Source organism: Aquarana catesbeiana, linkage group LG13, assembly GCF_042186555.1.
Source record: "Aquarana catesbeiana isolate 2022-GZ linkage group LG13, ASM4218655v1, whole genome shotgun sequence".
In the NCBI taxonomy this organism is placed as follows: Eukaryota; Metazoa; Chordata; class Amphibia; order Anura; family Ranidae; genus Aquarana; species Aquarana catesbeiana.
The window spans coordinates 1,100,097-1,128,009 of record NC_133336.1 but is presented as its reverse complement, the minus strand read 5'-3'; the positions used below and the strand labels follow the sequence as shown (position 1 = coordinate 1,128,009).

General features: G+C 47.4%; 1 protein-coding gene across 1 annotated transcript in view; it reads right to left on the bottom strand.

Annotated features, from left to right (window-relative positions):
- Positions 1-5,375: 5,375 nt before the first annotated feature.
- Positions 5,376-27,913, bottom strand: part of WDR25 (WD repeat domain 25) — a gene marked incomplete at its 5' end in the record, with an annotated part of 48,160 nt that continues 25,622 nt past the window's right edge. Inside the window, 3 exon segments of the mRNA XM_073609953.1 lie at positions 5,376-6,254; positions 7,806-7,946; positions 14,624-14,794. Of these exon segments, the coding sequence (XP_073466054.1) occupies positions 6,033-6,254; positions 7,806-7,946; positions 14,624-14,794 (534 nt within the window).

Sequence of the window (27,913 nt, the reverse complement as noted above, 5' to 3'; positions counted from 1 at the left end):
TGGAGTATGGTCTAAGGACTATTGAGAATGAATGGAGTATGTTCTAAGGACTGTGGAGAATGGCGTGTGGAGTATGGTCTAAAGACCATGGGGTTATGGAGAATGGTCTAAGGACTATGCGACTATGGAGAATGGAGTATGGTCTGAGGACTATGGAGATTGAGTATGATCTGAGGACTATGGAGAATGGAGTATGATCTGAGGACTATGGAGAATGGAGTATGGTCTGAGGACTATGGAGAATGGAGTATGGTCTGAGGACTATGGAGAATGGAGTATGATCTGAGGACTATGGAGAATGGAGTATGGTCTGAGGACTATGGAGAATGGAGTATGATCTGAGGACTATGGAGAATGGAGTATGGTCTGAGGACTATGGAGAATGGAGTATGGTCTGAGGACTATGGAGAATGGAGTATGATCTGAGGACTATGGAGAATGGAGTATGGTCTAAAGACTATGGAGAATGGAGTATGATCTGAGGACTATGGAGAATGGAGTATGGTCTAAGGAGTATGGAGAATGGTCTGAGGACTATGGAGAATGGAGTATGGTCTGAGGACTATGGAGAATGGAGTATGGTCTGAGGACTATGGAGAATGGAGTATGATCTGAGGACTATGGAGAATGGAGTATGGTCTAAGGAGTATGAAGAATGGTCTGAGGACTATGGAGATAGGAGTATGGTCTGAGGACTATGGAGAATGGAGTATGGTCTGAGGACTATGGAGAATGGAGTATGATCTGAGGACTATGGAGAATGGAGTATGGTCTGAGGACTATGGAGAATGGAGTATGATCTGAGGACTATGGAGAATGGAGTATGGTCTAAGGAGTATGGAGAATGGTCTGAGGACTATGGAGAATGGAGTATGGTCTGAGGACTATGGAGAATGGAGTATGGTCTGAGGACTATGGAGAATGGAGTATGATCTGAGGACTATGGAGAATGGAGTATGGTCTGAGGACTATGGAGAATGGAGTATGATCTGAGGACTATGGAGAATGGAGTATGGTCTGAGGACTATGGAGAATGGAGTATGGTCTGAGGACTATGGAGAATGAAGTATGGTCTGAGGACTATGGAGAATGGAGTATGGTCTGAGGACTATGGAGAATGGAGTATGGTCTGAGGACTATGGAGAATGGAGTATGGTCTGAGGACTATGGAGAATGGAGTATGATCTGAGGACTATGGAGAATGGAGTATGGTCTGAGGACTATGGAGAATGGAGTATGGTCTAAGGAGTATGGAGAATGGTCTGAGGACTATGGAGAATGGAGTATGGTCTGAGGACTATGGAGAATGGAGTATGGTCTGAGGACTATGGAGAATGGAGTATGGTCTAAGGAGTATGGAGAATGGAGTATGGTCTGAGGACTATGGAGAATGGAGTATGGTCTGAGGACTATGGAGAATGAAGTATGGTCTGAGGACTATGGAGAATGGAGTATGGTCTGAGGACTATGGAGAATGGAGTATGGTCTGAGGACTATGGAGAATGGAGTATGGTCTGAGGACTATGGAGAATGGAGTATGATCTGAGGACTATGGAGAATGGAGTATGGTCTGAGGACTATGGAGAATGGAGTATGGTCTGAGGACTATGGAGAATGGAGTATGGTCTGAGGACTATGGAGAATGGAGTATGATCTGAGGACTATGGAGAATGGAGTATGGTCTGAGGACTATGGAGAATGGAGTATGATCTGAGGACTATGGAGAATGGAGTATGGTCTGAGGACTATGGAGAATGGAGTATGGTCTGAGGACTATGGAGAATGAAGTATGGTCTGAGGACTATGGAGAATGGAGTATGGTCTGAGGACTATGGAGAATGGAGTATGGTCTGAGGACTATGGAGAATGGAGTATGGTCTGAGGACTATGGAGAATGGAGTATGATCTGAGGACTATGGAGAATGGAGTATGGTCTGAGGACTATGGAGAATGGAGTATGGTCTAAGGAGTATGGAGAATGGTCTGAGGACTATGGAGAATGGAGTATGGTCTGAGGACTATGGAGAATGGAGTATGGTCTGAGGACTATGGAGAATGGAGTATGGTCTAAGGAGTATGGAGAATGGAGTATGGTCTGAGGACTATGGAGAATGGAGTATGGTCTGAGGACTATGGAGAATGAAGTATGGTCTGAGGACTATGGAGAATGGAGTATGGTCTGAGGACTATGGAGAATGGAGTATGGTCTGAGGACTATGGAGAATGGAGTATGGTCTGAGGACTATGGAGAATGGAGTATGATCTGAGGACTATGGAGAATGGAGTATGGTCTGAGGACTATGGAGAATGGAGTATGGTCTAAGGAGTATGGAGAATGGTCTGAGGACTATGGAGAATGGAGTATGGTCTGAGGACTATGGAGAATGGAGTATGGTCTGAGGACTATGGAGAATGGAGTATGGTCTAAGGAGTATGAAGAATGGTCTGAGGACTATGGAGATAGGAGTATGGTCTGAGGACTATGGAGAATGGAGTATGGTCTGAGGACTATGGAGAATGGAGTATGATCTGAGGACTATGGAGAATGGAGTATGGTCTGAGGACTATGGAGAATGGAGTATGATCTGAGGACTATGGAGAATGGAGTATGGTCTAAGGAGTATGGAGAATGGTCTGAGGACTATGGAGAATGGAGTATGGTCTGAGGACTATGGAGAATGGAGTATGATCTGAGGACTATGGAGAATGGAGTATGATCTGAGGACTATGGAGAATGGAGTATGGTCTGAGGACTATGGAGAATGGAGTATGGTCTGAGGACTATGGAGAATGGAGTATGATCTGAGGACTATGGAGAATGGAGTATGGTCTGAGGACTATGGAGAATGGAGTATGGTCTAAGGAGTATGGAGAATGGTCTGAGGACTATGGAGAATGGAGTATGGTCTGAGGACTATGGAGAATGGAGTATGGTCTGAGGACTATGGAGAATGGAGTATGGTCTAAGGAGTATGGAGAATGGAGTATGGTCTGAGGACTATGGAGAATGGAGTATGGTCTGAGGACTATGGAGAATGAAGTATGGTCTGAGGACTATGGAGAATGGAGTATGGTCTGAGGACTATGGAGAATGGAGTATGGTCTGAGGACTATGGAGAATGGAGTATGGTCTGAGGACTATGGAGAATGGAGTATGATCTGAGGACTATGGAGAATGGAGTATGGTCTGAGGACTATGGAGAATGGAGTATGGTCTAAGGAGTATGGAGAATGGTCTGAGGACTATGGAGAATGGAGTATGGTCTGAGGACTATGGAGAATGGAGTATGGTCTGAGGACTATGGAGAATGGAGTATGGTCTAAGGAGTATGAAGAATGGTCTGAGGACTATGGAGATAGGAGTATGGTCTGAGGACTATGGAGAATGGAGTATGGTCTGAGGACTATGGAGAATGGAGTATGATCTGAGGACTATGGAGAATGGAGTATGGTCTGAGGACTATGGAGAATGGAGTATGATCTGAGGACTATGGAGAATGGAGTATGGTCTAAGGAGTATGGAGAATGGTCTGAGGACTATGGAGAATGGAGTATGGTCTGAGGACTATGGAGAATGGAGTATGGTCTGAGGACTATGGAGAATGGAGTATGATCTGAGGACTATGGAGAATGGAGTATGATCTGAGGACTATGGAGAATGGTCTGAGGACTATGGAGAATGGAGTATGGTCTGAGGACTATGGAGAATGGAGTATGGTCTAAGGACTATGAATTAAGGACTATATTACAGAGCAGTACACATGGCCACCACTAACACATTGCTTCTTCCAAACAAATGGAAGTGAGGGGGGTTAAGGAGACGTTTGGGAGCTAACCCTAAGGAAGCAGAAAATAAGCGATTTCATGCAGAATAGATTAAAGCACATCAGGTATAGATGATTGATTCTCGGAGGAGATTGTTTAGTGTGTGATGTGCAGAAGTTCTTCACTGATAGCGGGTGGGGTGGAGTTGCCAGGACACTGGGTGGGGTCAGTGGTAGACTGATTGAGCTGTATACTGGAAGTCCGGAGGAATGACCCCGTGTTGGGGCGGTTTCATTTCTTTTGTCTGCCAATCAGATGAGCGGGGTGGAAACTCAGGACAGTGGAGGAATACTGTGAGTATCCCCCGACCTCTCCAACATGAACCACATCCTTCCCGCATTGTACATATAGCAGGGGGCGGGGCGAAGACAATGCATTGGAAATGTCAGGTCATCCCCAGGAGAGGATTAGAACTTCTGTCGGGTTTTTATGACATCCGAGGATCTGTAAGGCTGCCTGTACACTGGTCACCCCTAAACAGAACTCTCCTGGCAGCAGAAAAACAATAAACGCAGCAAAAATGCGGCACCGGGTCATTGCTGCATTAAGTGCTTGGAGTTCATTCATTTCATTGGCCAGAGTACTTGCCATTGAATAAGCATCCAGCCGCTAAACGTGGCTCGTGCTCAGGTGCGTTCACACAGTTTTTCCATGTTTGATTTTTCTCCTGAAGGCGATTCTTCTGCACTCAGGACAAGGACGGCCCCTGAACTCTGAAGAAAGTCTCTGGAGACATCCGTTTTTATTGAGTTGGGTTCAGGGGCAAAAAAAACCCAAGAGAGATTTCCTATCACTGTGACAACAAATTCATCAAACAGGAAGTGAGAGAAATCTGCAACAGGAAGCAGTGAGAGGTCCCAGTCGTTCCCTATCTGCAGTGCTGGGACAAGGTCATGTAGCACCCGGGGCAAAGATGCCAAGCTGCACCCTCCCAATACGTTTAGCTGTCACACCCTTGTTAAAATCACTGCCTTTGTCACTCCTTTCAGCCTTGTGACAGAAGGGAGAAGCGCCCCCATCCCTACAGTTGACCATTGTGCCCAGGGCAGCCACCCCACCCCCCACCCCTTGTCCCAGAGTTCCCCTGTCTGTGTCCCTGCTGAAGATCTCACTTCACTACATACACAATAAATATCAGATATATACAATGAGGGACAAATATTCCTTACTGACCCAACAAAATGTGACATATAAGATCTAAGGACTACATATCCCTTGGTACCTTGCTGATTCCTGTACTGACTCCGCCTCCCCTCAGAAGGCGGGCTCTCTGAAATGTGTGACACAGCAGTTCCTCCTGACTCCGTGTCCCAGAATGTGTGGGGTCATGAAGAGTCTCTCGTTGTGTAAAACCATCAAAGCAATTCATTCAAAGATAAAACAAAGACTGACATTCTGTACACCAATCACCTTCCAGGACAAGCAGCAGCTGATCACTTCCTGGAAACATAACAATGTCACCTATCCCCTCCCACTGAGTGTTCTGTCTGTACTGACTTCTTCAGGAGAGGAGTCCCCCCCACCCCCTGAGGAAGTCCATTTAGACAAAATGTTTAGAAACAATTTTTATGTCACATGAGATTTGTACAATTCTTTATATGTCTTCAGGAAAAGATTTCTTGTTTTTTTTGTATTTAGTTTATTACATTTTCATAATATTGGCAGGTGACAGGTCCTCTTCCAGACCCCTCATGTCTCCCCTGCCCTCTGCTGTAGCCAGGTGAGAACACATTGTGTTTGATCCACTGGTCCCCTGGCAGGGACTCCAGGCAACCAAGTTCTGAATCCCAGAATTGAGTGCTTCACCCTCCCAGGAACTTTCCCACTGTATTTTGGTTATCCATCCTAACACCACTCCTTGTGGTTCCAGGAGGGGCGGGAGAGCCCATTTGGGGAAGGGGGGGGGGGACTTGGCTCACATCACACAAACCGCTGGAGGTAAAATCTGAATTTCTCACATATCAGATTCCTGTGTCCAGCCATTCGTTATGAGGTCACATACATACATATATACATACACTCCCTGATGAAGGGAAGTGTCTGCCGGAATGTGTCGGCTCTTATTCCATATAAAACATTCTGTTCTCTGACCACCAGGGGGAGAAGGGAGATCTCTGGGACAGTGATTACACAATCCGTCCTCACTACAGGAAGGTGGCTTTGGCTGGATGTGGTCATACAGTCAGGTGGTCAGGGTCACAATACGGCTATTGCCAGACTCGGATGTGTCCATCCCAGTGAGCCGTGGCCAGCAGGGAGGTGAGAACTGGGTGGCAGGAAACGCTGACGCACGCGGTGCCGTCACCAGCCAGCGATCTGATCATCTTGGAAGTGCGATAATTGTAGAAATACACGGAGCCGTCAGAACTTCCCGTGACGATAAGTGACCCATCGGGGGACACCTCACATCCCACAGAGTACCCCTCAACCTAGAAGAGGCAAGAACAGAGATTAGTGAGAGTATCATCCCCATCATACATCACCCAACAAGGAACAAATCGTACATTACCCAACAAGGAACAAATCGTACATTACCCAACAAGGAACAAATCGTACATTACCCAACAAGGAACAAATCATACACCCCCCCAACGAGGAACAAATCATACACCCCCCCAACAAGGAACAAATCATACACCCCCCCAACAAGGAACAAATCATACACCCCCCCAACAAGGAACAAATCATACACCCCCCCAACGAGGAACAAATCATACACCCCCCCCCAACGAGGAACAAATCATACACCCCCCCCCCTAATGAGGAACAAATCATACACCCCCCCCCCAACGAGGAACAAATCATACACCCCCCCCCCAATGAGGAACAAATCATACACCCCCCCCCCCCCAACGAGGAACAAATCATACACCCCCCCCCCCCCAATGAGGAACAAATCATACACCACCCAACGAGGTCCAAATCATATACTGCCCAACTAGCTCCACATTGTACATCACCCAACAAGGTCCAACTCTGCCTGAAGCTCCTCCCCTCAGAAGGCAGGCTCTGAAATGTGTGACACAGCAGTGCCTCCTCACAGGGCATAGTGACTATGTCCCAGAATTCCAGGAAGGAGATGTGTGGGGTCTCCTTCAGAGTGACAGGAGGAGGCTGGAGATCATTGGAGGACAATGTAGGGATGAAGATCAGATTTTGATACAAGAGATATTTAACTAAAGACATGAATTTCCACTGCTCATTACTCGGCTACTGTATGATGGGTATAAGGAATGGAGATGAGTAGCGCAGAGTCTGCGTATAAACTAAATATTTCTTCACTTCAATCTATCAAACCAAATATTCCCTCGTATTGCCGCTCACATCAGACGCGTCTCCACACCGCTCTCAGGGAGAAGACAAAGAGCTGAACATGAATGATAGATGAGCGTGCCGCCGATGGCGGTACAACGTGCGGCTGATATGGGGGCGCTCTGTCTATATCCTCCAGGCTCTCATCTCATTTTCTGTCACATTTCAGGTGTGAAGTATAAACGATCAATTCCAACGGTGGAGACTCCCAGATCTCATTTATCTGGGATTGTGTCTGAGCTGGGGGAGCAGAGCAACGCGTTTCACAAACCACGGACCAGATTCCAGCATACCCACATCCTCATATCTGTACCCCAGAATTGTATCTATCCTCTGTACCCCAAAACCTTATCCGATAAATTGTATCTATTGTAAGCCCCTCCACCGGAGCTCCACATTGTAGCGGCTGCTGGGACTGGATGCCGGATCTCCGGGACTTGGTTGTAGATTTGGGTGGAGTGTGGAACGGTAAGGACTGTAAATTCACCTTCCCTGACTGAGACATTATCCATAACTCCCCCTACCGGGACATATTCACTGGAGGGATCGCCACACTGATCCCCATCACCCCTCCCCTGGATGCCATGACCCATCTTTGACCTAAACTGACCCCCTGGCCCCCCATTATCCTGGCCTCTCTATGGTCCTAAACAGACAGAGTGTGTTACCTTGTGTCCTTCATATCTCTTCCTCTTGTTCATCTTGTAGGGGGGCTGGGTGGAGAATAAAGCGATGTAGTTCCCATTAGTCTGTGCGATAAAAACGCTCTCCTGGGGATGCAGGGCGAGGCTGGGACAGGTGTACCGCTCCTGAAATACCCGAGAAATAATCTTACTGCACAATGCCACATTATCCATCCATCCCTCCATTCATCTATATCACCCTCCATCCATCTATATCACCCTCCATCCATCCATTCATCTATATCACCCTCCATCCATCCATTCATCTATATCACCCTCCATCCATCTATATCACCATCCATCCATCCATGTATCTATATCACCCTCCATCCATCCATCCATCCATCTATATCACCCTCCATCCATCCATTCATCTATATCACCCTCCATCCATCTATATCACCCTCCATCCATCCATCCATCTATATCACCCTCCATCCATCCATTCATTTATCTATATCACCATCCATCCATCCATCCATCCATCCATCCATTTATCTATATCACCCTCCATCCATCCATCCATCTATATCACCCTCCATCCATCCATCCATCCATCCATCTATATCACCCTCCATCCATCCATCCATCCATATCACCCTCCATCCATCCATCCATCCATCCATCCATCTATATCACCCTCCATCTATCCATCCATCCATATCACCCTCCATCCATCCATCCATCCATCCATCTATATCACCCTCCATCTATCCATTCATCTATATCACCCTCCATCCATCTATATCACCATCCATCCATCCATGTATCTATATCACCCTCCATCCATCTATATCACCCTCCATCCATCCATCCATCCATGTATCTATATCACCCTCCATCCATCTATATCACCCTCCATCCATCCATCCATCCATGTATCTATATCACCCTCCATCCATCTATATCACCCTCCATCCATCCATCCATCCATGTATCTATATCACCCTCCATCCATCTATATCACCCTCCATCCATCCATCCATCCATGTATCTATATCACCCTCCATCCATCTATATCACCCTCCATCCATCCATCCATCCATGTATCTATATCACCCTCCATCCATCTATATCACCCTCCATCCATCTATATCACCCTCCATCCATCTATATCACCATCCATCCATCCATGTATCTATATCACCCTCCATCCATCTATATCACCCTCCATCCATCCATCCATCCATGTATCTATATCACCCTCCATCCATCTATATCACCCTCCATCCATCCATCCATCCATGTATCTATATCACCCTCCATCCATCTATATCACCCTCCATCCATCCATTCATCTATATCACCCTCCATCCATCTATATCACCATCCATCCATCCATGTATCTATATCACCCTCCATCCATCCATCCATCCATCTATATCACCCTCCATCCATCCATCCATCCATTTATCTATATCACCCTCCATCCATCCATCCATCCATCCATCCATTTATCTATATCACCCTCCATCCATCCCTCCATCCATCTATATCACCCTCCATCCATCCATCCATCCATCCATGTATCTATATCACCCTCCATCCATCTATATCACCCTCCATCCATCCATCCATCCATCCATCCATCCATCCATGTATCTATATCACCCTCCATCCATCCATTCATCTATGTCACCCTCCATCCATCTATATCACCCTCCATCCATCCATTCATCTATGTCACCCTCCATCCATCCATTCATCTATGTCACCCTCCATTCATCTATATCACCCTCCATCCATCCATCCATTCATCTATATCACCCTCCATTCATCTATGTCACCCTCCATCCATCCATCCATTCATCTATATCACCCTCCATCCATCTATATCACCCTCCATCCATCCATCCATCCATCCATATCACCCTCCATCCATCCATCCATCCATCTATATCACCCTCCATCCATCCATCCATCCATCCATCCATGTATCTATGTCACCCTCCATCCATCCATCCATTCATCTATATCACCCTCCATCCATCCATCCATTCATCTATATCACCCTCCATCCATCTATATCACCCTCCATCCATCCATCCATCCATCCATATCACCCTCCATCCATCCATCCATCCATCTATATCACCCTCCATCCATCCATTTATCTATATCACCCTCCATCCATCCATCCATCCATCCATCTATATCACCCTCTATCCATCCCTCCATGTATCTATATCACCATCCATCCATATCACCCTCCATCCATCCATCCATGTATCTATATCACCATCCATCTATATCACCCTCCATCCCTCCATTTATCTATATCACCCTCCATCCATCTATATCACCCTCCATCCATCCATCCATCCATCCATCTATATCACCCTCCATCCATCCATCCATTTATCTATATCACCATCCATCCATCCATCCATCCATCCATCTATATCACCCTCCATCCATCCATCCATTCATTTATCTATATCACCCTCCATCCATCCATCCATTCATTTATCTATATCACCCTCCATCCATCTATATCACCCTCCACCAATCCATCCCTCCATCTATCCATCCCTCCCTCCATTTATCTATATCACCCTCCATCCATCCATCCATCCATATCTCCATCTATATCACCTTCCATCCATCCATCCATCCATATCACCCGCTATCCCTCCCTCCCCCCTCCCTACATCTCTCCCTCCATCCATTTAGATCACCCTTCTCCATCTATATCACTTGATCTCCACCCACCTCTCCTCTCCTCATCTCATCCTCCACTGATCCATTCATATCTCTACATCCATTCATTCTTCTCTCTATCCTCACCCATCCCCCTACATCTCTCTGAAGCTCCACCCACCCTCCTTCTCCTCCTCATTCTCTTATATTTCCCCCCAGGACTGTATAGCAGTCAGATTCATATACCCCACCATTATTTATATGTAAACAAAACAATGACAACTTTATTTGTACAAAACCATATTATACACATAACAGATCACCCGGGTATAGAGTTATATGAAACCGACTAACACCCCCTCCCCCTCCCCTTCATACATCGCTGACAGATTGATATAAATAATAATTAGAGGTGTAAACAGGTCTTATGATGGACATAAGCCCAGGCTTCTTTATAAACTTACTGTGTTTGTATCGGATGAGTAAACAACCATCGGAACGGGGGCCTCACCCCCTGGCATCAACCCAAATGTGAGGGGACACCGCCAACAATGGAGGAACCACAGGTTCTTAGTTGTGTGGAATGTTCTCCAGGCGGTTTCCACGGAATGGATCCAGTATGGGCTGTTATGACGAAGCACTTCCTGCATGAAACGCGTTAACATCTACCGCTGTCATAATAGACTTGGGATCTGTGCTTACTCTGTGTACAGATTTTATCTAATAAAGTTCACGTTTTCCATTATAATGGGAGTGCGGTCAACACATACTTTCTACAGATGGGGAATCTTGCATGGGCTGCCTTAGTTCCAATAGGAGAATGGCCCGAGGGATTGGGGGGGGGGGTTGTAGGACCCCCTGCTAGGAGGTCTGAAGAAGACCACAGAGCAAACTGAAGCAATGTTGTGAGATGGTCCAACCTGAGGAGCTACAGAGAGACAGGAGGAGAACATTTCCATCCGAGGAGCTGACAGAAATCCAGGGAAGCCGCCCTGACTGAAGTAGACAGCCAAAATCACATTGGAAAAACCCCTGCCCCCCTCATATAGGACCCGGAAAGGTTCTGTACAGGACAAGACCGCTCAGGAAATGTGTACCTCATGGAGGTGATAGAAATAAGGAAGACAACCTCAAGGCAATGAAGGAAAAGAAGAAAACAACAAAAAGAAGATTCCCCGTAGGGACCTGGGACCTCTCTCCTGGACGTCAGGTGTGACCTGAGTCGTCTCTGGTGTTCGGGAGGGTTTGGCTATCACTAGGGGGTTTAATTTCTTGTGTCCCATATCCTACTCCTGAAGGTGACACCAGAACCCAATTGTCAGAAATCTTCACTGTGTCCTTCAATGAAGAAAGAGAATAGATGTTCTATATTATACATGGCGGATCTGCTGGAGGACGATCAGCTTTTTATTTGCCTGGAGTAGGAATGATATCACACCATCTATTAGTAATATGGAGCTTGTACATACTTTATATGGAGCTTATACATACTATATATGGAGCTTATACCTTTTTATATACAGTTTCACCTCACCTGTGTGTGCGGGGGGGACAGCAATGGCAGCCCAGTCTCACTTCACCTGTATGGGGGGGGGGCAGCATGGCAGCCCAGTCTCACTTCACCTGTATAGGGAGGGGCAGCATGGCAGCCCAGTCTCACTTCACCTGTATAGGGAGGGGCAGCAATGGCAGCCCAGTCTCACCTCACCTGTATGGGGGGGGGCAGCATGGCAGCCCAGTCTCACTTCACCTGTATGGGGGGGGGCAGCATGGCAGCCCAGTCTCACTTCACCTGTATGGGGGGGCAGCATGGCAGCCCAGTCTCACTTCACCTGTATGGGGGGGGGGCAGCATGGCAGCCCAGTCTCACTTCACCTGTATAGGGAGGGGCAGCATGGCCGCCCAGTCTCACCCCACCTGTATAGGGAGAGGCAGCAATGGCAGCCCAGTCTCACTTCACCTGTATGGGGGGGGGGGGGCAGCATGGCAGCCCAGTCTCACTTCACCTGTATGGGGGGGGGGGCAGCATGGCAGCCCAGTCTCACTTCACCTGTATGGGGGGGGCAGCATGGCAGCCCAGTCTCACCTCACCTGTATAGGGAGGGGCAGTAATGGCAGCCCAGTCTCACCTCACCTGTATGGAGAGGACGGCAATGGCAGCCTCCCTGTTCCCTTCAAGGTGCTCTATTCAAATTTTGACATGAAAGTCGGGACGACCTCCTCCGGCCCCTCCAGTCTTCTGGTGAGAGGTTGACACATGCAGAATGTACACATTTAATAAACCCTCAGGAATCACAATCAACAAATAATCCTCAGCACAGTGTCACGCTCTGCGCTGAGACGGGAAATATTAATGGGTTCTACTAGAAGAACACGAGTTATTTTCCACATGGCAGACTCCACAGAACTGCTCATTATATGGAGAACCATCAAGGCGTCACGTCACGCTGATTGGAAGGACATTTTTCTAAAAGATTTTCTTTTTAACGGGCGATGTTCTAGAAAGCACACAATGGAGCAGACACCGACCATGGAAGCCTTGAACACTGAGGTGGTGATAAACAAAGATGGCGGCACCTGTGTCATGGTGCCAGGGACATCGTCATGATAGAACAGAACACACAGCACCCGGGCCACCACTGCGAAAGAGAAGGGTGGGGAAGGTACATGCTGATGAAAATTTGCGTCCAGTGGTTCCCTTTTTTTCATTTGGGTACACCTCGGCATACCATTACCACAAATTATACCCCCCCTTGGGGGTGTGATGCGGCAGAGTAGGGGGGAGGTTGATAGCACCAAAACATATTTAACAGGTCCTAATGTCAGTGCAACCATCTGCTCAGACCACGGGAGGTGACCCCATCTTAAGCCCAGGTCAGCCAATCAGAGAGTGGACAGGAGGTGGGGCCCCAACACATCCACACCTCAAGTCAGCTAATCAGGAGAGAGCAGGAGGAGACCCCAATACATTCAAAGCCCTGTCAATTGTTGTGATTGAGGTAGTGAGCTGATGGCACTGGAATCTGAGATCAGTTGTATCAACACTATACTGATACTATCCCAGTAAGGCATCTGGGTGATATGTGGGCCACATCGAGGACATCGAGGACCTCCCACACAGACAGCCAGCTGTGAATGCAATAGGCTTCAGAAGATGGCTGAGAAGCATTCAGAATATAGAGAAAACTGAATATCAAACACAGCTTGGTCCCGTTCAGCAGCTGGAATGTGTAAGCCCTGAAGAAGGGGGCAAAGTGTGTCCTCTGAAACGCGTTGGTTATTCAATTTAATACATGTGTGGGAAAAAAGCTCTGTTTTTTGAATTTCCACATTTCTGTGCAGTACACCAATCTTCTCATCCAACTATGGCAAACAATCAAGCGGAAGGCAACCCCTGGTCAGCCAATCAGGGGGAGGCCAAGCAGTGACCTCACTATATATCTCAAAGCTGGGTCCAGCTCTCTGCATCAGCACTGACAGCAGCTTCTGTGTAAATGATGTCTGCAAACATTAGCTGCAGGCTTCATTCATAAAAATATTTTTAGAATGTTGTCACAACCTATGTTGTAGCATGACTTGTGTGCAGAGAAATGATAATGAATACCTCTTCCTCTTTACTCTCCCCATAGGGTGCTACTTCCTGTCTCTCAAATTTCCCCAGCCACCGGGACAGGAAATGAGGGGAAATATCCCCAATGAACAGTCAGCAATCAATACCAGGGAATAAAAGAGAACAAGAACACCACACCATCGGCTTTGAGTCTAAAAGTATTCTATATGGCACCTTAATCCCTGATGAAGGGGCTACCTTTTACCCCCACCCCCTTCCCAAAAACATGGTATTGGTTTGTCAGCTTAGATTTTTAAGACATAGTAATTGAATTACTTCTGTACTTCACAATCAACGGCGAATCGATCTTCTTCTCTCATATTTCCTGAATTCTATCAGAGAACTTAGAATCGGCCATTTCATGCTCAAAAAGTGTCCTACTGGAGCCACTGAACTCCATAAGAGGCCTTCCTCTGTAAGACGCCCAGATCCAGTCCTCGTAGTACAGCAATCAAAGCCTGACAGGGGGTCTGACCCCACCCACTTCTTTTTAAAAGCCCTTTATATACACCAAATAAAATTACAACATGAAAACAAAAAAAAAAAAACTTACATGGAATATCTGATTAGATATTTTGGCAGCTGTGCCGAAATCCCAGGCAATAATGGTGCGGTCAGCAGAATCTCGGCTCACGCAGTCTGTTGTGCTCACAAATTCCTTCCCACCGGGGAGGAAGAGGACATCGAAGTGTTGCTGCACTGAAGCTTTATATACATGGATCACCTGAAAGATGAAGATTTCATTATAAGCTGCTCTTCAGTACACTGAGATTTATACCCTGTACCCCGTATTGAGTTCCAATTCATGGTGTTCAGTAGGAATGTGGTCAGAGCTCTGTCCAGGACACTCAAGTTCCTCCACACCAAACTGGCCACACCATGTCTACAGTGGGGCAAAAAAGTATTTAGTCACCACCAATTGTGGAAGTTCTCCCACTTAAAAAGATGAGAGAGGCCTGTAATTGTCATCATAGGTAGACCTCAACTATGAGAGACAAAATGTGGAAACAAATCCAATCACATTGTCTGATTTTTTAAAGAATTTATTTGCAAATTATGGTGGAAAATAAGTATTTGGTCAATATGAAGAGTTCATCTCAATACTTTGTTATTTATCCTTTGTTGGCAATGACAGAGGTCAAACGTTTTCTGTAAGTCTTCACAAGGTTGTCACACACTGTTGCTGGTATGTTGGCCCATTCCTCCATGCAGATCTCCTCTAGAGCAGTGATGTTTTGGGGCTGTCGCTGGGTAACACAGACTTTCAACTCCCTCCAAAGGTTTTCTATGGGGTTGAGATCTGGAGACTGGCTAGGCTACTCCAGGACCTTGAAATGCTTCTTACAAAGCCACTCCTTCATTGCCCGTGTGGTGTGTTTGGGATCATTGTCATGCTGAAAGACCCAGCCACGTTTCATCTTCAATGCCCTTGCTGATGGGAGGAGGTTTGCACTCAAAATCTCACGATACATGGCCCCAGTCATTCTTTCATGTACACGGATCAGTCGTCCTGTTCCCTTTGCAGAGAAACAGCCCCAAAGCATGATGTTGCCACCCCCATGCTTCACAGTAGGTATGGTGTTCTTTGGTTGCAACTGAGCATTCTCTCTCCTCCAAACACGAGTTGTGTTTCTACCAAACAGTTCTACTTTGGTTTCATCTGACCATATGACATTCTCCCAATCCTCTTCTGGATCATCCAAATGTTCTCTAGTAAACCTCAGATGGGGCCGGACATGTACTGGCTTAAGCAGGGGGACACGTCTGGCACTGCAGGATCTGAGTCCCTGGCGGCGTAGTGTGTTACTGATGGTAGCCTTTGTTACGTTGGTCCCAGCTCTCTGCAGGTCATTCACTAGGTCCCCCCGTGTGGTTCTGGGATTTTTGTTCACCGTTCTTGTGATCATTTTGACCCCACAGAGTGAGATCTTGTGTGGAGCCCCAGATCGAGGGAGATTATCAGTGGTCTTGTATGTCTTCCATTTTCTAATTATTGCTCCCACAGTTGATTTCTTCACACCAAACTGCTTGCCTATTGCAGATTCAGTCTTCCCAGCCTGGTGCAGGGCTACAATTTTGTTTGTGGTGTCCTTCGACAGCTCTTTGGTCTTCACCATAGTGGATTTTGGAGTGTGACTGTTTGAGGTTGTGGACAGGTGTCTTTTATACTGATAACAAGTTCAAACAGGTGCCATTAATACAGGTAATGAGTGGAGGACAGAGGAGCCTCTTATAGAAGAAGATACAGGTCTGTGAGAGACAGAAATCTCGCTTGTTTGTAGGAGACCAAATACTTATTTTCCACCATAATTTACAAATAAATTCTTTAAAAAATCAGACAATGTGATTGGATTTGTTTCCACATTTTGTCTCTCATAGTTGAGGTCTACCTATGATGACAATTACAGGCCTCTCTCATCTTTTTAAGTGGGAGAACTTCCACAATTGGTGGCTGACTAAATACTTTTTTGCCCCACTGTATATGGAGCTGGCTTTATACACAGGGGGGCACATTCATGTCTATATGGAGCTGGCTTTGTACACGGGTGGGGGGGGCACAGTCAAGCTGGAAAAGAAAAGGGTCTTCATCAAACTGTTGCCACAAGGTTGGAAGAGCACAATTGTCTACAAATGTCTTTGTATGATGGAGGATTACCAGAACCCTCACTGAAGACACATGAACCCCATCATTGGGAGGAGTGTCCACATTCTTTTGGCCACGCAATTTGATATTTTGGAGTAGCATGGCCCTATTACCATTATTGGTTGAGTTCTTCGATCATAAATGAGGGACAGGACTGATATTAGATCTGAAGACTTGGCTCACATCAGGATTTCAATTCATACCAAAGGTGATCAATAGGGATGAGGTCAGAGCTCTATGCAGAACACTTGAGTTCCTCCACACCATCCTGGTTACACCGTGTCTTTATGGAGCTAGCTTTGTACACAAGGGGGGCACATTCATGCTGGAACAGAAAAGGGTCTTCAAACTGTTACTACAAGGTTGGAAGAGCACAATTGTCTATGAAGAGTCCCCTAGGCCTAGGTCAACCAAGGCCTCATGAAATTACTGTAGGCCTCATTGTTCATTCACATTTCTCTGGAGGTTCTCGGGACAATTCCTCCACATCAAACTGGTCATCCATTTCTTTATGGAGTTGTCCTCTTTGTGACTATAACATCCTCCAGCAGTCATGCTGGAACAGAAAAGGGTCAAACGGTTACCACAAGGCTTGAAGAGCACAAATGTCTACAATGTCTTTGGAGTATCACCAGGACCTTTCACTGGAGACCCCTGAACTTGGGGGGGGGGGGGGTTCACATACATTTGGCCACATTATATACAATATATAGGTATTTTTTTATAATGTGTACAGACACATTTTGCAGTTTTTGCTTCCTCAGCAGAGATGAAGAAAAATGACTCTTCAGGGCCTGTGTGCAAACTGTCCACACAGTACATTCAACCCGCAAGTAAATGGATGACACTAATAAGCACTTTAAGACCGAGCAATCGTCTCTGCGTTTCAGGGGACTATTACTGCTCATCGCTTTCATCCAGAGGCAATTAAATGCTATGATATTTCCGGGAATGACAGTTGGACTTCTGTCCAGAGAGGCAATAAAGGAGCGGGAGAAAAATACAACAGCCGTGTGACAGAGTGCTGGCCAGGACTTCGATCGGCCTTTGTCACCTTCACCACCTGTCCTGCCACCATGCAATTCACAACGACTGGCCTGAGACCAAGCAACAGGATCCAGCAATAGAAAACAAAGCGCAATTCTGTTACTCGATAAAGAGGACCTGTCACATACCCGGACTATTCAAACAAGGTGTATGAAAAAGATATACAGTGCCTTGAAAAAGTATTCATACCCCTTGAAATTTCCCACATTTTGTTACAACCAAAAATGTAAATGTATTTTATTGGGATTTTATGTGATAGACCAACACAAAGTGTCACATAATTGTGAAGTGGAGGGAAAATTATAAATGATACAAATAAATATGTGAAAAGTGTGGGGGGGGGACATTTGTATTCAGCCCCCTCTACTCTGATACCCCTAACTAAAATCTACTGGAACCAATTGCCTTCAGAAGTCACCTAATTAGTAAATAGAGTCCACCTGTGTGTCATTTAATCTCAGTATAAACACAGCTGTTCTGTGAAGCCCTCAGAGGTTTGTTAGAGAACCTTAGTGAACAAACATCATCATGAAGGCCAAGGAACACACCAGATAGGTCAGGGATAAAGTTGTGGAGAAGTATAAAGCAGGGTTAGGTTATAAAAAAATCTCCCAAGCTTTGAACATCTCACGGAGCTCTGTTCAATCCATCATCGGAAAATGGAAAGAGTATGGCACAACTGCAAACCTACCAAGACATGGCCGTCCACCTAAACTGACCGGCCGGGCAAGGAGAACATTCATCAGAGAAGAGCCAAGAGGTCCATGGTAACTCTGGAGGAGCTGCAGAGATCCACAGCTCAGGTGGGAGAATCTGTCCACAGGACAACTATTAGTCGTGTTCTCCACAAATCTGCCCTTTATGGAAGAGTGACAAGAAGAAAGACATTGGTGAAAGAAAGTCATAAGAAGTCCTGTTTGTAGTTTGTGAGAAGCCATGTGGAGGACACAGCAAACATGTGGAAGAAGGTGATCTGGTCAGATGACACCAAAATTTGACTTTGCGGTATTATACCCCCCTCTCCGGTGTCCTGTGTCTCCTACATCCCCTCCATTCCCTGTAATAGAAGAGGTATTATACCCCCCTCTCCGGTGTCCTGTGTCTCCTACCTCCTCTCCATTCCCTGTAATAGAAGAGGTATTATACCCCCCTCTCCGGTGTCCTGTGTCTCCTTCCTCCTCTCCATTCCCTGTAATAGAAGAGGTATTATACCCCCCTCTCCGGTGTCCTGTGTCTCCTACCTCCTCTCCATTCCCTGTAATAGAAGAGGTATTATACCCTCCTCTCCGGTGTCCTGTGTCTCCTTCCTCCTCTCCATTCCCTGTAATAGAAGAGGTATTATACCCCCCTCTCCGGTGTCCTGTGTCTCCTACCTCCTCTCCATTCCCTGTAATAGAAGAGGTATTATACCCCCCTCTCCGGTGTCCTGTGTCTCCTACCTCCTCTCCATTCCCTGTAATAGAAGAGGTATTATACCCTCCTCTCCGGTGTCCTGTGTCTCCTTCCTCCTCTCCATTCCCTGTAATAGAAGAGGTATTATACCCCCCTCTCCGGTGTCCTGTGTCTCCTACCTCCCCTCCATTCCCTGTAATAGAAGAGGTATTATACCCCCCTCTCCGGTGTCCTGTGTCTCCTACCTCCCCTCCATTCCCTGTAATAGAAGAGGTATTATACCCCCCTCTCCGGTGTCCTGTGTCTCCTTCCTCCTCTCCATTCCCTGTAATAGAAGAGGTATTATACCCCCCTCTCCGGTGTCCTGTGTCTCCTACCTCCTCTCCATTCCCTGTAATAGAAGAGGTATTATAACCCCCTCTCCGGTGTCCTGTGTCTCCTTCCTCCTCTCCATTCCCTGTAATAGAAGAGGTATTATACCCTCCTCTCTGGTGTCCTGTGTCTCCTTCCTCCTCTCCATTCCCTGTAATAGAAGATGTATTATACCCCCCTCTCCGGTGTCCTGTGTCTTCTACCTCCCCTCCATTCCCTGTAATAGAAGAGGTATTATACCCCCCTCTCCGGTGTCCTGTGTCTCCTACCTCCTCTCCATTCCCTGTAATAGAAGAGGTATTATACCCTCCTCTCCAGTGTCCTGTGTCTCCTACCTCCTCTCCATTCCCTGTAATAGAAGAGGTATTATACCCCCCTCTTTGGTGTCCCGTGTCTCCTACCTCCCCTCCATTCCCTGTAATAGAAGAGGTATTATACCCCCCTCTCCGGTGTCCTGTGTCTCCTTCCTCCTCTCCATTCTCTGTATAGAAGAGGTATTATACCCCCCTCTCCGGTGTCCTGTGTCCCCTACCTCCCCTCCATTCCCTGTAATAGAAGAGGTATTATACCCCCCTCTCCGGTGTCCTGTGTCTCCTTCCTCCTCTCCATTCTCTGTATAGAAGAGGTATTATACCCCCCTCTCCGGTGTCCTGTGTCTCCTTCCTCCTCTCCATTCTCTGTATAGAAGAGGTATTATACCCCCCTCTCCGGTGTCCTGTGTCTCCTACCTCCTCTCCATTCCCTGTAATAGAAGAGGTATTATACCCCCCTCTCCGGTGTCCTGTGTCTCCTACCTCCTCTCCATTCCCTGTAATAGAAGAGGTATTATACCCCCCTCTCCGGTGTCCCGTGTCTCCTTCCTCCCCTCCATTCCCCTCCCCCATCCAGTGTCCTCTATCTCCTGCCCGCATACGATCTGCTCCATTGTCTGGTGATCATTAAAGGTGAGGAGATCTAGGTCTACTCATAGGGCTCATTCACATTTTGAGGGTCAGAAGATCCTTTTTATCTGTAGAGTGTTGGGGTGCCGATGAAGACATTGTCCTGTGTGATCGGTACCCCAGCAGTGCGATCGATCTCCGAGGGTTCATCCCGCTCTTCTCGCTCTCTGGTTAGACAATCTGTCCCCGTGTCCTATTTACAGTAACAAGCCGAGTCCTTTAATTTGGAGATCCGGCAAGGCCATCGCTCGCCGGCGGTGCTATAATTAGACGCAGAACAATTGCTCTGGAAGTCGCTTTGTGTCAACAAATAATGAAAACGACCGTCTATTGATCCGGCAGTAATTGGAGGTCACCGCTCCTGTCTACCAGCACAGAGACGCCGCTTTAGAATCGCAGAGCTCATGAAGGTCAGAAGTCCCGGCTACTATGAATTTCACCGATCATCAGCCTTCCATCGCTTAGAAACCGTCGCGGCAAAACTTCCGGCGCTTTTTTTTTTGCATAGAGGTTTTATTGCATAGAGTGCACACCGCGTCGGCACAACCCGCCTTCCTCAAGGGCAGACAATGGACACGCTTTATAAAATGCACCATGAAGACCGGCGCCAAGGTTCCCAAAACTAGAGAACTCAATATGGGAGCCGCCGATTCTGACTTATGACCCGAAATTCAGGTTCTGAAAAGTGACAAGTATGGCGGATGGACGGCCTCTTCCTGCGTCTCAGGAGACGGCGCAGTCTGGAGGTGCTGCGGTTGTTTTACTCCCAGCAGGCGTTCAGCAAGAATGCAGATTGCACTGTCTGATGTATGAAATTCAATGATTAGAAAATAGATCATAATAAATGATTTCTATTAATCTGCTAAATAATAAAGTGTATGTCAATGAGTGGCAAAAAGATGAGCTCATCACTGTGCTGCTTCTCCTTTCACTGTCCAGTCACAGGCTGGGGGAGGGGTTCAGGATGACCTGGGCTCAGAGGCAGTGGGTTGAATGATGCTGGCCATCAGACTGAGGACATCTAGTGGCAGAAAATAATTACTGCGGGGGAAATCTGTGGATTGAAGGTGAATTTTGCAGCAAACACAGTTTTTCTTTTATGGATTATTTATTGTAATCTTGTCATTTGCAGCTGGAGTTCTGCTTTAAGATTTCTCCCCGTTTCCAGTGGAGAAGTAATAGAAAATCTCGCCAATACAGGACAAAAAATACATTTTTAGCAAAGTGATGGTGGGAAGGGGGGGAGGGGGTGTTAAAGCCTCTGTCATTGCTGTCTAGGTGGGTGACAACCACACCCCTCATTCTTTTAACAGGTGTCACAAGGACAGGAAGTGAGTGAAAATCTCCCCAATGGTGTCAGGGACAGAAGTGTTCCCTCCCCCCCCCCTCTGTTTCGGATGGGTTTTGATTGAAATGTACAGCGAACAATAAAAAGTTCCATGTTTTGGCGTTTCATGTCGCAGACGGGCGGCGCGCCCCGACTTCCCGTCACGGTAAATTACCTCTCTGTACCTTATTTGGTGGATTTTAATGGTAAATGTAATTACTGCAGCAGATGGAAGAGCTGGAAATAATGAGGTCAAACAAACGGAGGCTCAGGGGGGTGACCGGAGGCTCCTACTAGAAACAATTACCTCCCGCCATTTACCCCCGGCTGAATATTACTCGCTAACCGGCCCTAATGTGCACAAATGGTTGCTATGGAAACTAAGGATTTGGTACTTGGCTTAGTAAACCATTATCCTGTTATTGCCGCTTAAATTCCCCGTATTGTATGATAAACTGTTGACGAGCCCCTCTACCTCCTTCCTCCCCACTAATGCGCAGCGCAGAGCTCCGTACAATGTGTTCCTATAGAGAGGGGTTACCACAGAGCTCGCCTCAACCAAAACATTCATTATTCTCTTCTGGGCCCAGAATACAAAAATGTCCCTGAGGACCGGACACAGTCCTTGTATAGAGGGACCTGCTTTACACAAAGTATATATATATATATACACACACACATATATACACAGTAAAACCTTGGATTGCAAGGATAATTCATTCTGGAAACATGCTTGTAATCCAAAGCACTTGTATATCAAAGCGAGTTTCCCCATAAGAAATAATGGAAACTCAGATGATTAGTTCTACAACCTCTGCTGATATATGCAGTACTGTATGTGGCCAGAGGTGCGGGGGCGCTGGCGTGTGCAGTACTGTATGTGGCCAGAGGTGCGGGGGCACTGGTGTATGCAGTACTGTATGTGGCCAGAGGTGCAGGGGCGCTGGTGTGTGCAGTACTGTATATGGCCAGAGGTGTGGGGGGCGCTGGTGTGTGCAGTACTGTATATGGCCAGAGGTGTGGGGGGCGCTGGTGTTTGCAGCACTGTATGTGGCCAGAGGTGTGGGGGGCGCTGGTGTTTGCAGCACTGTATGTGGCCAGAGGTGTGGGGGGCACTGGTGTATGCAGCACTGTATGTGGCCAGAGGTGTGGGGGCGCTGGTGTGTGCAGTACTGTATGTGGCCAGAGGTGTGGGGGCGCTGGTGTGTGCAGTACTGTATGTGGCCAGAGGTGTGGGGGCGCTGGTGTGTGCAGTACTGTATGTGGCCAGAGGTGTGGGGGCGCTGGTGTGTGCAGTACTGTATGTGGCCAGAGGTGTGGGGGCGCTGGTGTGTGCAGTACTGTATGTGGCCAGAGGTGCGGGGGCGCTGGTGTGTGCAGTACTGTATGTGGCCAGAGGTGCGGGGGCGCTGGTGTGTGCAGTACTGTATGTGGCCAGAGGTGCTCTGGAACTGTTGACACTTTCAGGTGCTATGACATACGTTACGCCTGACCCACCTAGCTGGGAGTGTCTCCGAGCGTCTCTGAGTTCTCCATGAACTGCTGGGAGCCACCAGCGCCCCCGGGCCTCTGGCCACATAAAGTAATATATACACAGCGGCTTGCGACCAACTCGTCTTGCGAGACAGCGCTCACAAATCAAGTCAGGATTTTTTTTTAAATACCGCTCAACTGGCGAAACGCTCATATATCGCGTTACTCGCAAACCGAGGTATCACTGTATACACACAGTTAGGTCCATATATATTTGGACACAGGCACAATGTTAGGTTTTTTTCTGGTATTTACCAAAACATGTTCAAGCTCTAGTTCTATAATGGATATGGGATGAAAGGTCCCTGTGACAGACTCACCCGGGACAGAGGCTTCTGGAGGGGACTGAATTCTAGCCTCTTGCCTACCGACTATGGGCCCTGGAGGACTCGGATACATGACTATGGGCCCTGGAGGACCCGGATACATGACTATGGGCCCTGGAGGACCCGGATGCATGACTATGGGCCCTGGAGGACCAAGATACATGACTATGGGCCCTGGAGGACCCGGATACATGACTATGGGCCCTGGAGGACCCGGATACATGACTATGGGCCCTGGAGGACCCGGATACAGGACTATGGGCCCTGGAGGACCCGGATACATGACTATGGGCCCTGGAGGACCCAGATACATGACTATGGGCCCTGGAGGACCAAGATACATGACTATGGGCCCTGGAGGACCCAGATACATGACTATGAGCCCTGGAGGACCCGGATACATGACTATGGACCCTGGAGGACCCGGATACATGACTATGGGTCCTGGAGGACCCGGATACATGACTATGGGCCCTGGAGGACCCGGATACATGACTATGGGCCCTGGAGGACCCGGATACATGACTATGGGCCCTGGAGGACCCGGATACATGACTATGGGCCCTGGAGGACCAAGATACATGACTATGGGCCCTGGAGGACCCGGATACATGACTATGTACCCTGGAGGACCCGGATACATGACTATGGGCCCTGGAGGACCCGGATACAGGACTATGGGCCCTGGAGGACCCGGATACATGACTATGAGCCCTGGAGGACCCGGATACATGACTATGGGCCCTGGAGGACCCGGATACATGACTATGGGCTCTGGGGGACCCGGATACATGACTATGGGCCCTGGAGGACCCAGATACATGACTATGGGCCCTGGAGGACCCAGATACATGACTATGGGCCCTGGAGGACCCAGATACATGACTATGGGCCCTGGAGGACCCGGATACATGACTATGGGCCCTGGAGGACCCAGATACATGACTATGGGCCCTGGAGGACCTGGATACATGACTATGGGCCCTGGAGGACCCGGATACATGACTATGGGCCCTGGAGGACCCGGATACAGGACTATGGGCCCTGGAGGACAAAGATACATGACTATGGGCCCTGGAGGACCTGGATACATGACTATGGGCCCTGGAGGACCTGGATACATGACTATGGGCCCTGGCATTTGAGGGAGCTACAAGCATTTAGTTAGATGTTCTGTTATGTAATGCAAAAGGACATTATTAAGGTGGCCATGATGGTCTCGGCCAGCTTGGGACTCATATAGCAGATGTATGTGAAAGGAATGATGATTAATGAGATCTGGAAAGCCCTGGGTCTCCTGTTGTCTACTAGTGTGGCTTCTAAGAGTATTTTCACCCATTGTTGTTTGTGCTAATTAACCTTGCTATTGTATGAAGGCGTTGTGTGTTGATATTTATGATAATGTATAGTGTATAGTCAGTGAGCTAGGAGATGTGAAGTCTACCCTGAGAGGTCATATCTCTGAGTCACCTCGTCTGGGTAAATGATTTAGTAAACTAGCTCATGTTAATTAGGTTTCTGGTTACAGGTGTATTGTTATGCCGCATACACAGGGGTGGACTTTTCGACCAGACTGGTCCAATGGACCAAATCCGGCGGACAATTCAACCGTGTGTGGGCTCCATCGGAACTGCAGCGGACTTTTTCGGTTGAAAATCTGATGGACTTTAGATTTGGAACAGGTTTCAAATCTTTCCGACGGAGTCTGGTCGAAAAGTCAGCTCGTCTGTATTCTAGTCCGACGGACGAAAACCGACGCTAGGGCAGCTATTGGCTACTGGCTATCAACTTCCTTATTTTAGTCCGGTGTACGTCATCACGCACAAATCTGTCGGACTTTGGTGTGATCGTTTGTAGGCAAGTCCGTTCGTTAGAAAGTCTGTCGGAAAGTCCGCCCGTGTGTACGCAGCATTAGAGTAATATGAGCAGGAGGGAGGAACCTCCTCTTTCACTGTATATAAGACTTGTATTTTGGTTCTAATAAAACAGTCCATGTTCAGCAACTAAATAAGTATCGTCTTGTTTTGTGCTCAGAGAGGTTGGAATATCTGATATCTATATACAGACTGGAGGAAGTGGTATATGACAAAAGCACTCAAATGGAGTGTGGGACGTTTCGTTACAGTCACACTCTCAGGTTTAATTTGAGGGTATGTACATCCAAATCGGAGGAAGGGTTTAGGAATTACAACTCCTAAGAATATCCATCCACCAAAAGTAACTGGACAATTGAATGAAAAGCGGTTTCATGGCCAGGTGTGGGCTATTCCTTCCTTATTTCTTCATCAATTATGCAGGTAAAAGTGCGGTATTTGAATTTGGAATCTATTGCTGTGAACCTACAGGATGCGTTCCAAGGAGCTGTCCATGCAGGTGAAACGGCCATTGTAAGGCTTCAAAAATTAAACCAATCAATCAGAGAGATAGCAGCAACATTAGGAGTGGCCAAATCAACAGTTTGGTACATTCTGAGGAAAGAAGAACGCACTGGTGAGCTCAGAGAAACAGCCCCAAATCATAATGTTTCCACCTCGGTGTGTGACTGTAGGGATGATGTGTGACTGTAGGGATGGTGTGTGACTGTAGGGATGGTGTGTGACTGTAGGGATGATGTGACTGTAGGGATGATGTGTAACTGTAGGGATGGTGTGTGACTGTAGGGATGATGTGACTGTAGGGATGATGTGACTGTAGGGATGGTGTTCTTAGGGTCTTAGTCAGCAATTTTCTTCCTCCAAACACGGTGAGTCGAGTTAATACCAAAGAGATGAATGTTGGTCTCCTCTGACCACAGAACTTTCTCCTTCTCTGAATCATTTAGATGTTGATTGGTAGACTTCAGACGTTCCTCTACATGCGTCTTCCTGAGGAGGAGGACCTTGCGGGGGCTGCAGGATTTCAATCCATGGTGGTGTATTGTGTTACCAATGGTTTGTTTGGTGACTGTGGTCCCAACTGCCTTGAGATCCTTCACAAGCTCCTCCCATGTAGTTCTGGGCGGATCCCTCACTTTTCTCATGACCATCCTCACCCCATGAGGAGAAATCTTCCATGAAGCTCCAGACCGAGGACGATTGATGGTTATTTTGTATTTCTTCCATTTGTGAATAATCGCTCCAACAGTTGTCTCCTCCTCACCAAGCTTCTTGCTGATGGTCTTGTAGCCCATTCCAGCCTTGTGCAGGTCTACAATCTTCTCCCTGACGTCCTCTGACAGATCTTTGGTCTTCCCCATGATGGTGAGGATTGGATGGAAGAAAGAGATTCTGTGGACAGGTGTCTTTTATACACATAACGAGTTGTCGTGAATGGATGAATAAAGGGAGAGGGGGGATGGATGAACAACAGGATCTCCCCATGTCCAATCTCTGAACACCTCGTATTGGGTGAAAATAATATGAAACTTTTAAGTGTTAAAGCGATTCTGTGCCAGCAATGATGACAGGGTACAAGAACCCCCCCCCCAGAACAGCCAATTCTCAGCTTTCCAGCGACCCCCCTGGCTAAAATAATGAATGCTTCTTGGCATAGGGGGAGGATGCAATCCCGTCCCATGTACTCGGGTCTCCCAGCCAATCACATTCCTCTCAGGACAGGAAGTGGTTTGAATCTCTCTAACAGGGGAGGGATAGAAAAGCTCCTGGTGACAACCTTCCTATTTCAGAGATAGGAAGTGCAGGAAAATCCCCCCAAATGAGACAGAAATACAGATTTTTATCTTCATTCCTTCTGTTCTTTCCGCTGTTCCTGCGTGTAGAGAAGAGACGAGTTCCCATCCTCCGCTCATCGATCGGGATTCGCGCACTTTCACATTAAATGAAGTATTACAATGAAGGACCGTCCTGATCGATGGCGGCATTCTCCGTGTCACATCAGCGGCTGAGCTCTCGGGAAGATCAATAGGAGCACACAGGAAAAATCCATACGCTATAAGACGATGTGCGCCGGAGGCGGAGGGCGGGATTCCCAGCCGCGTCTGCAGGATTGAGTACTTAGAGAGGTGCTGAGATCCGGGGAGGCTGAGGACCCTAAAATCTGCTGCATCCCGATGTACCCTCCAACTCATCCCGCCTTTATAAAAACCTATTTCCAGCTGACCTTCCAGGAAAATGCCCCTCCCCCATTACACATCCCTTACTGTTGGTGTAAAATGAAGGCAGATGTAAACCCCCCCCCCCCGACCTTCCATATGGTGGGGTGTGATGTCACCGTCCTTCCTGGAAGATTTCTGGAGAGCCGGTAAAGCCTCCAGTCCATTGGA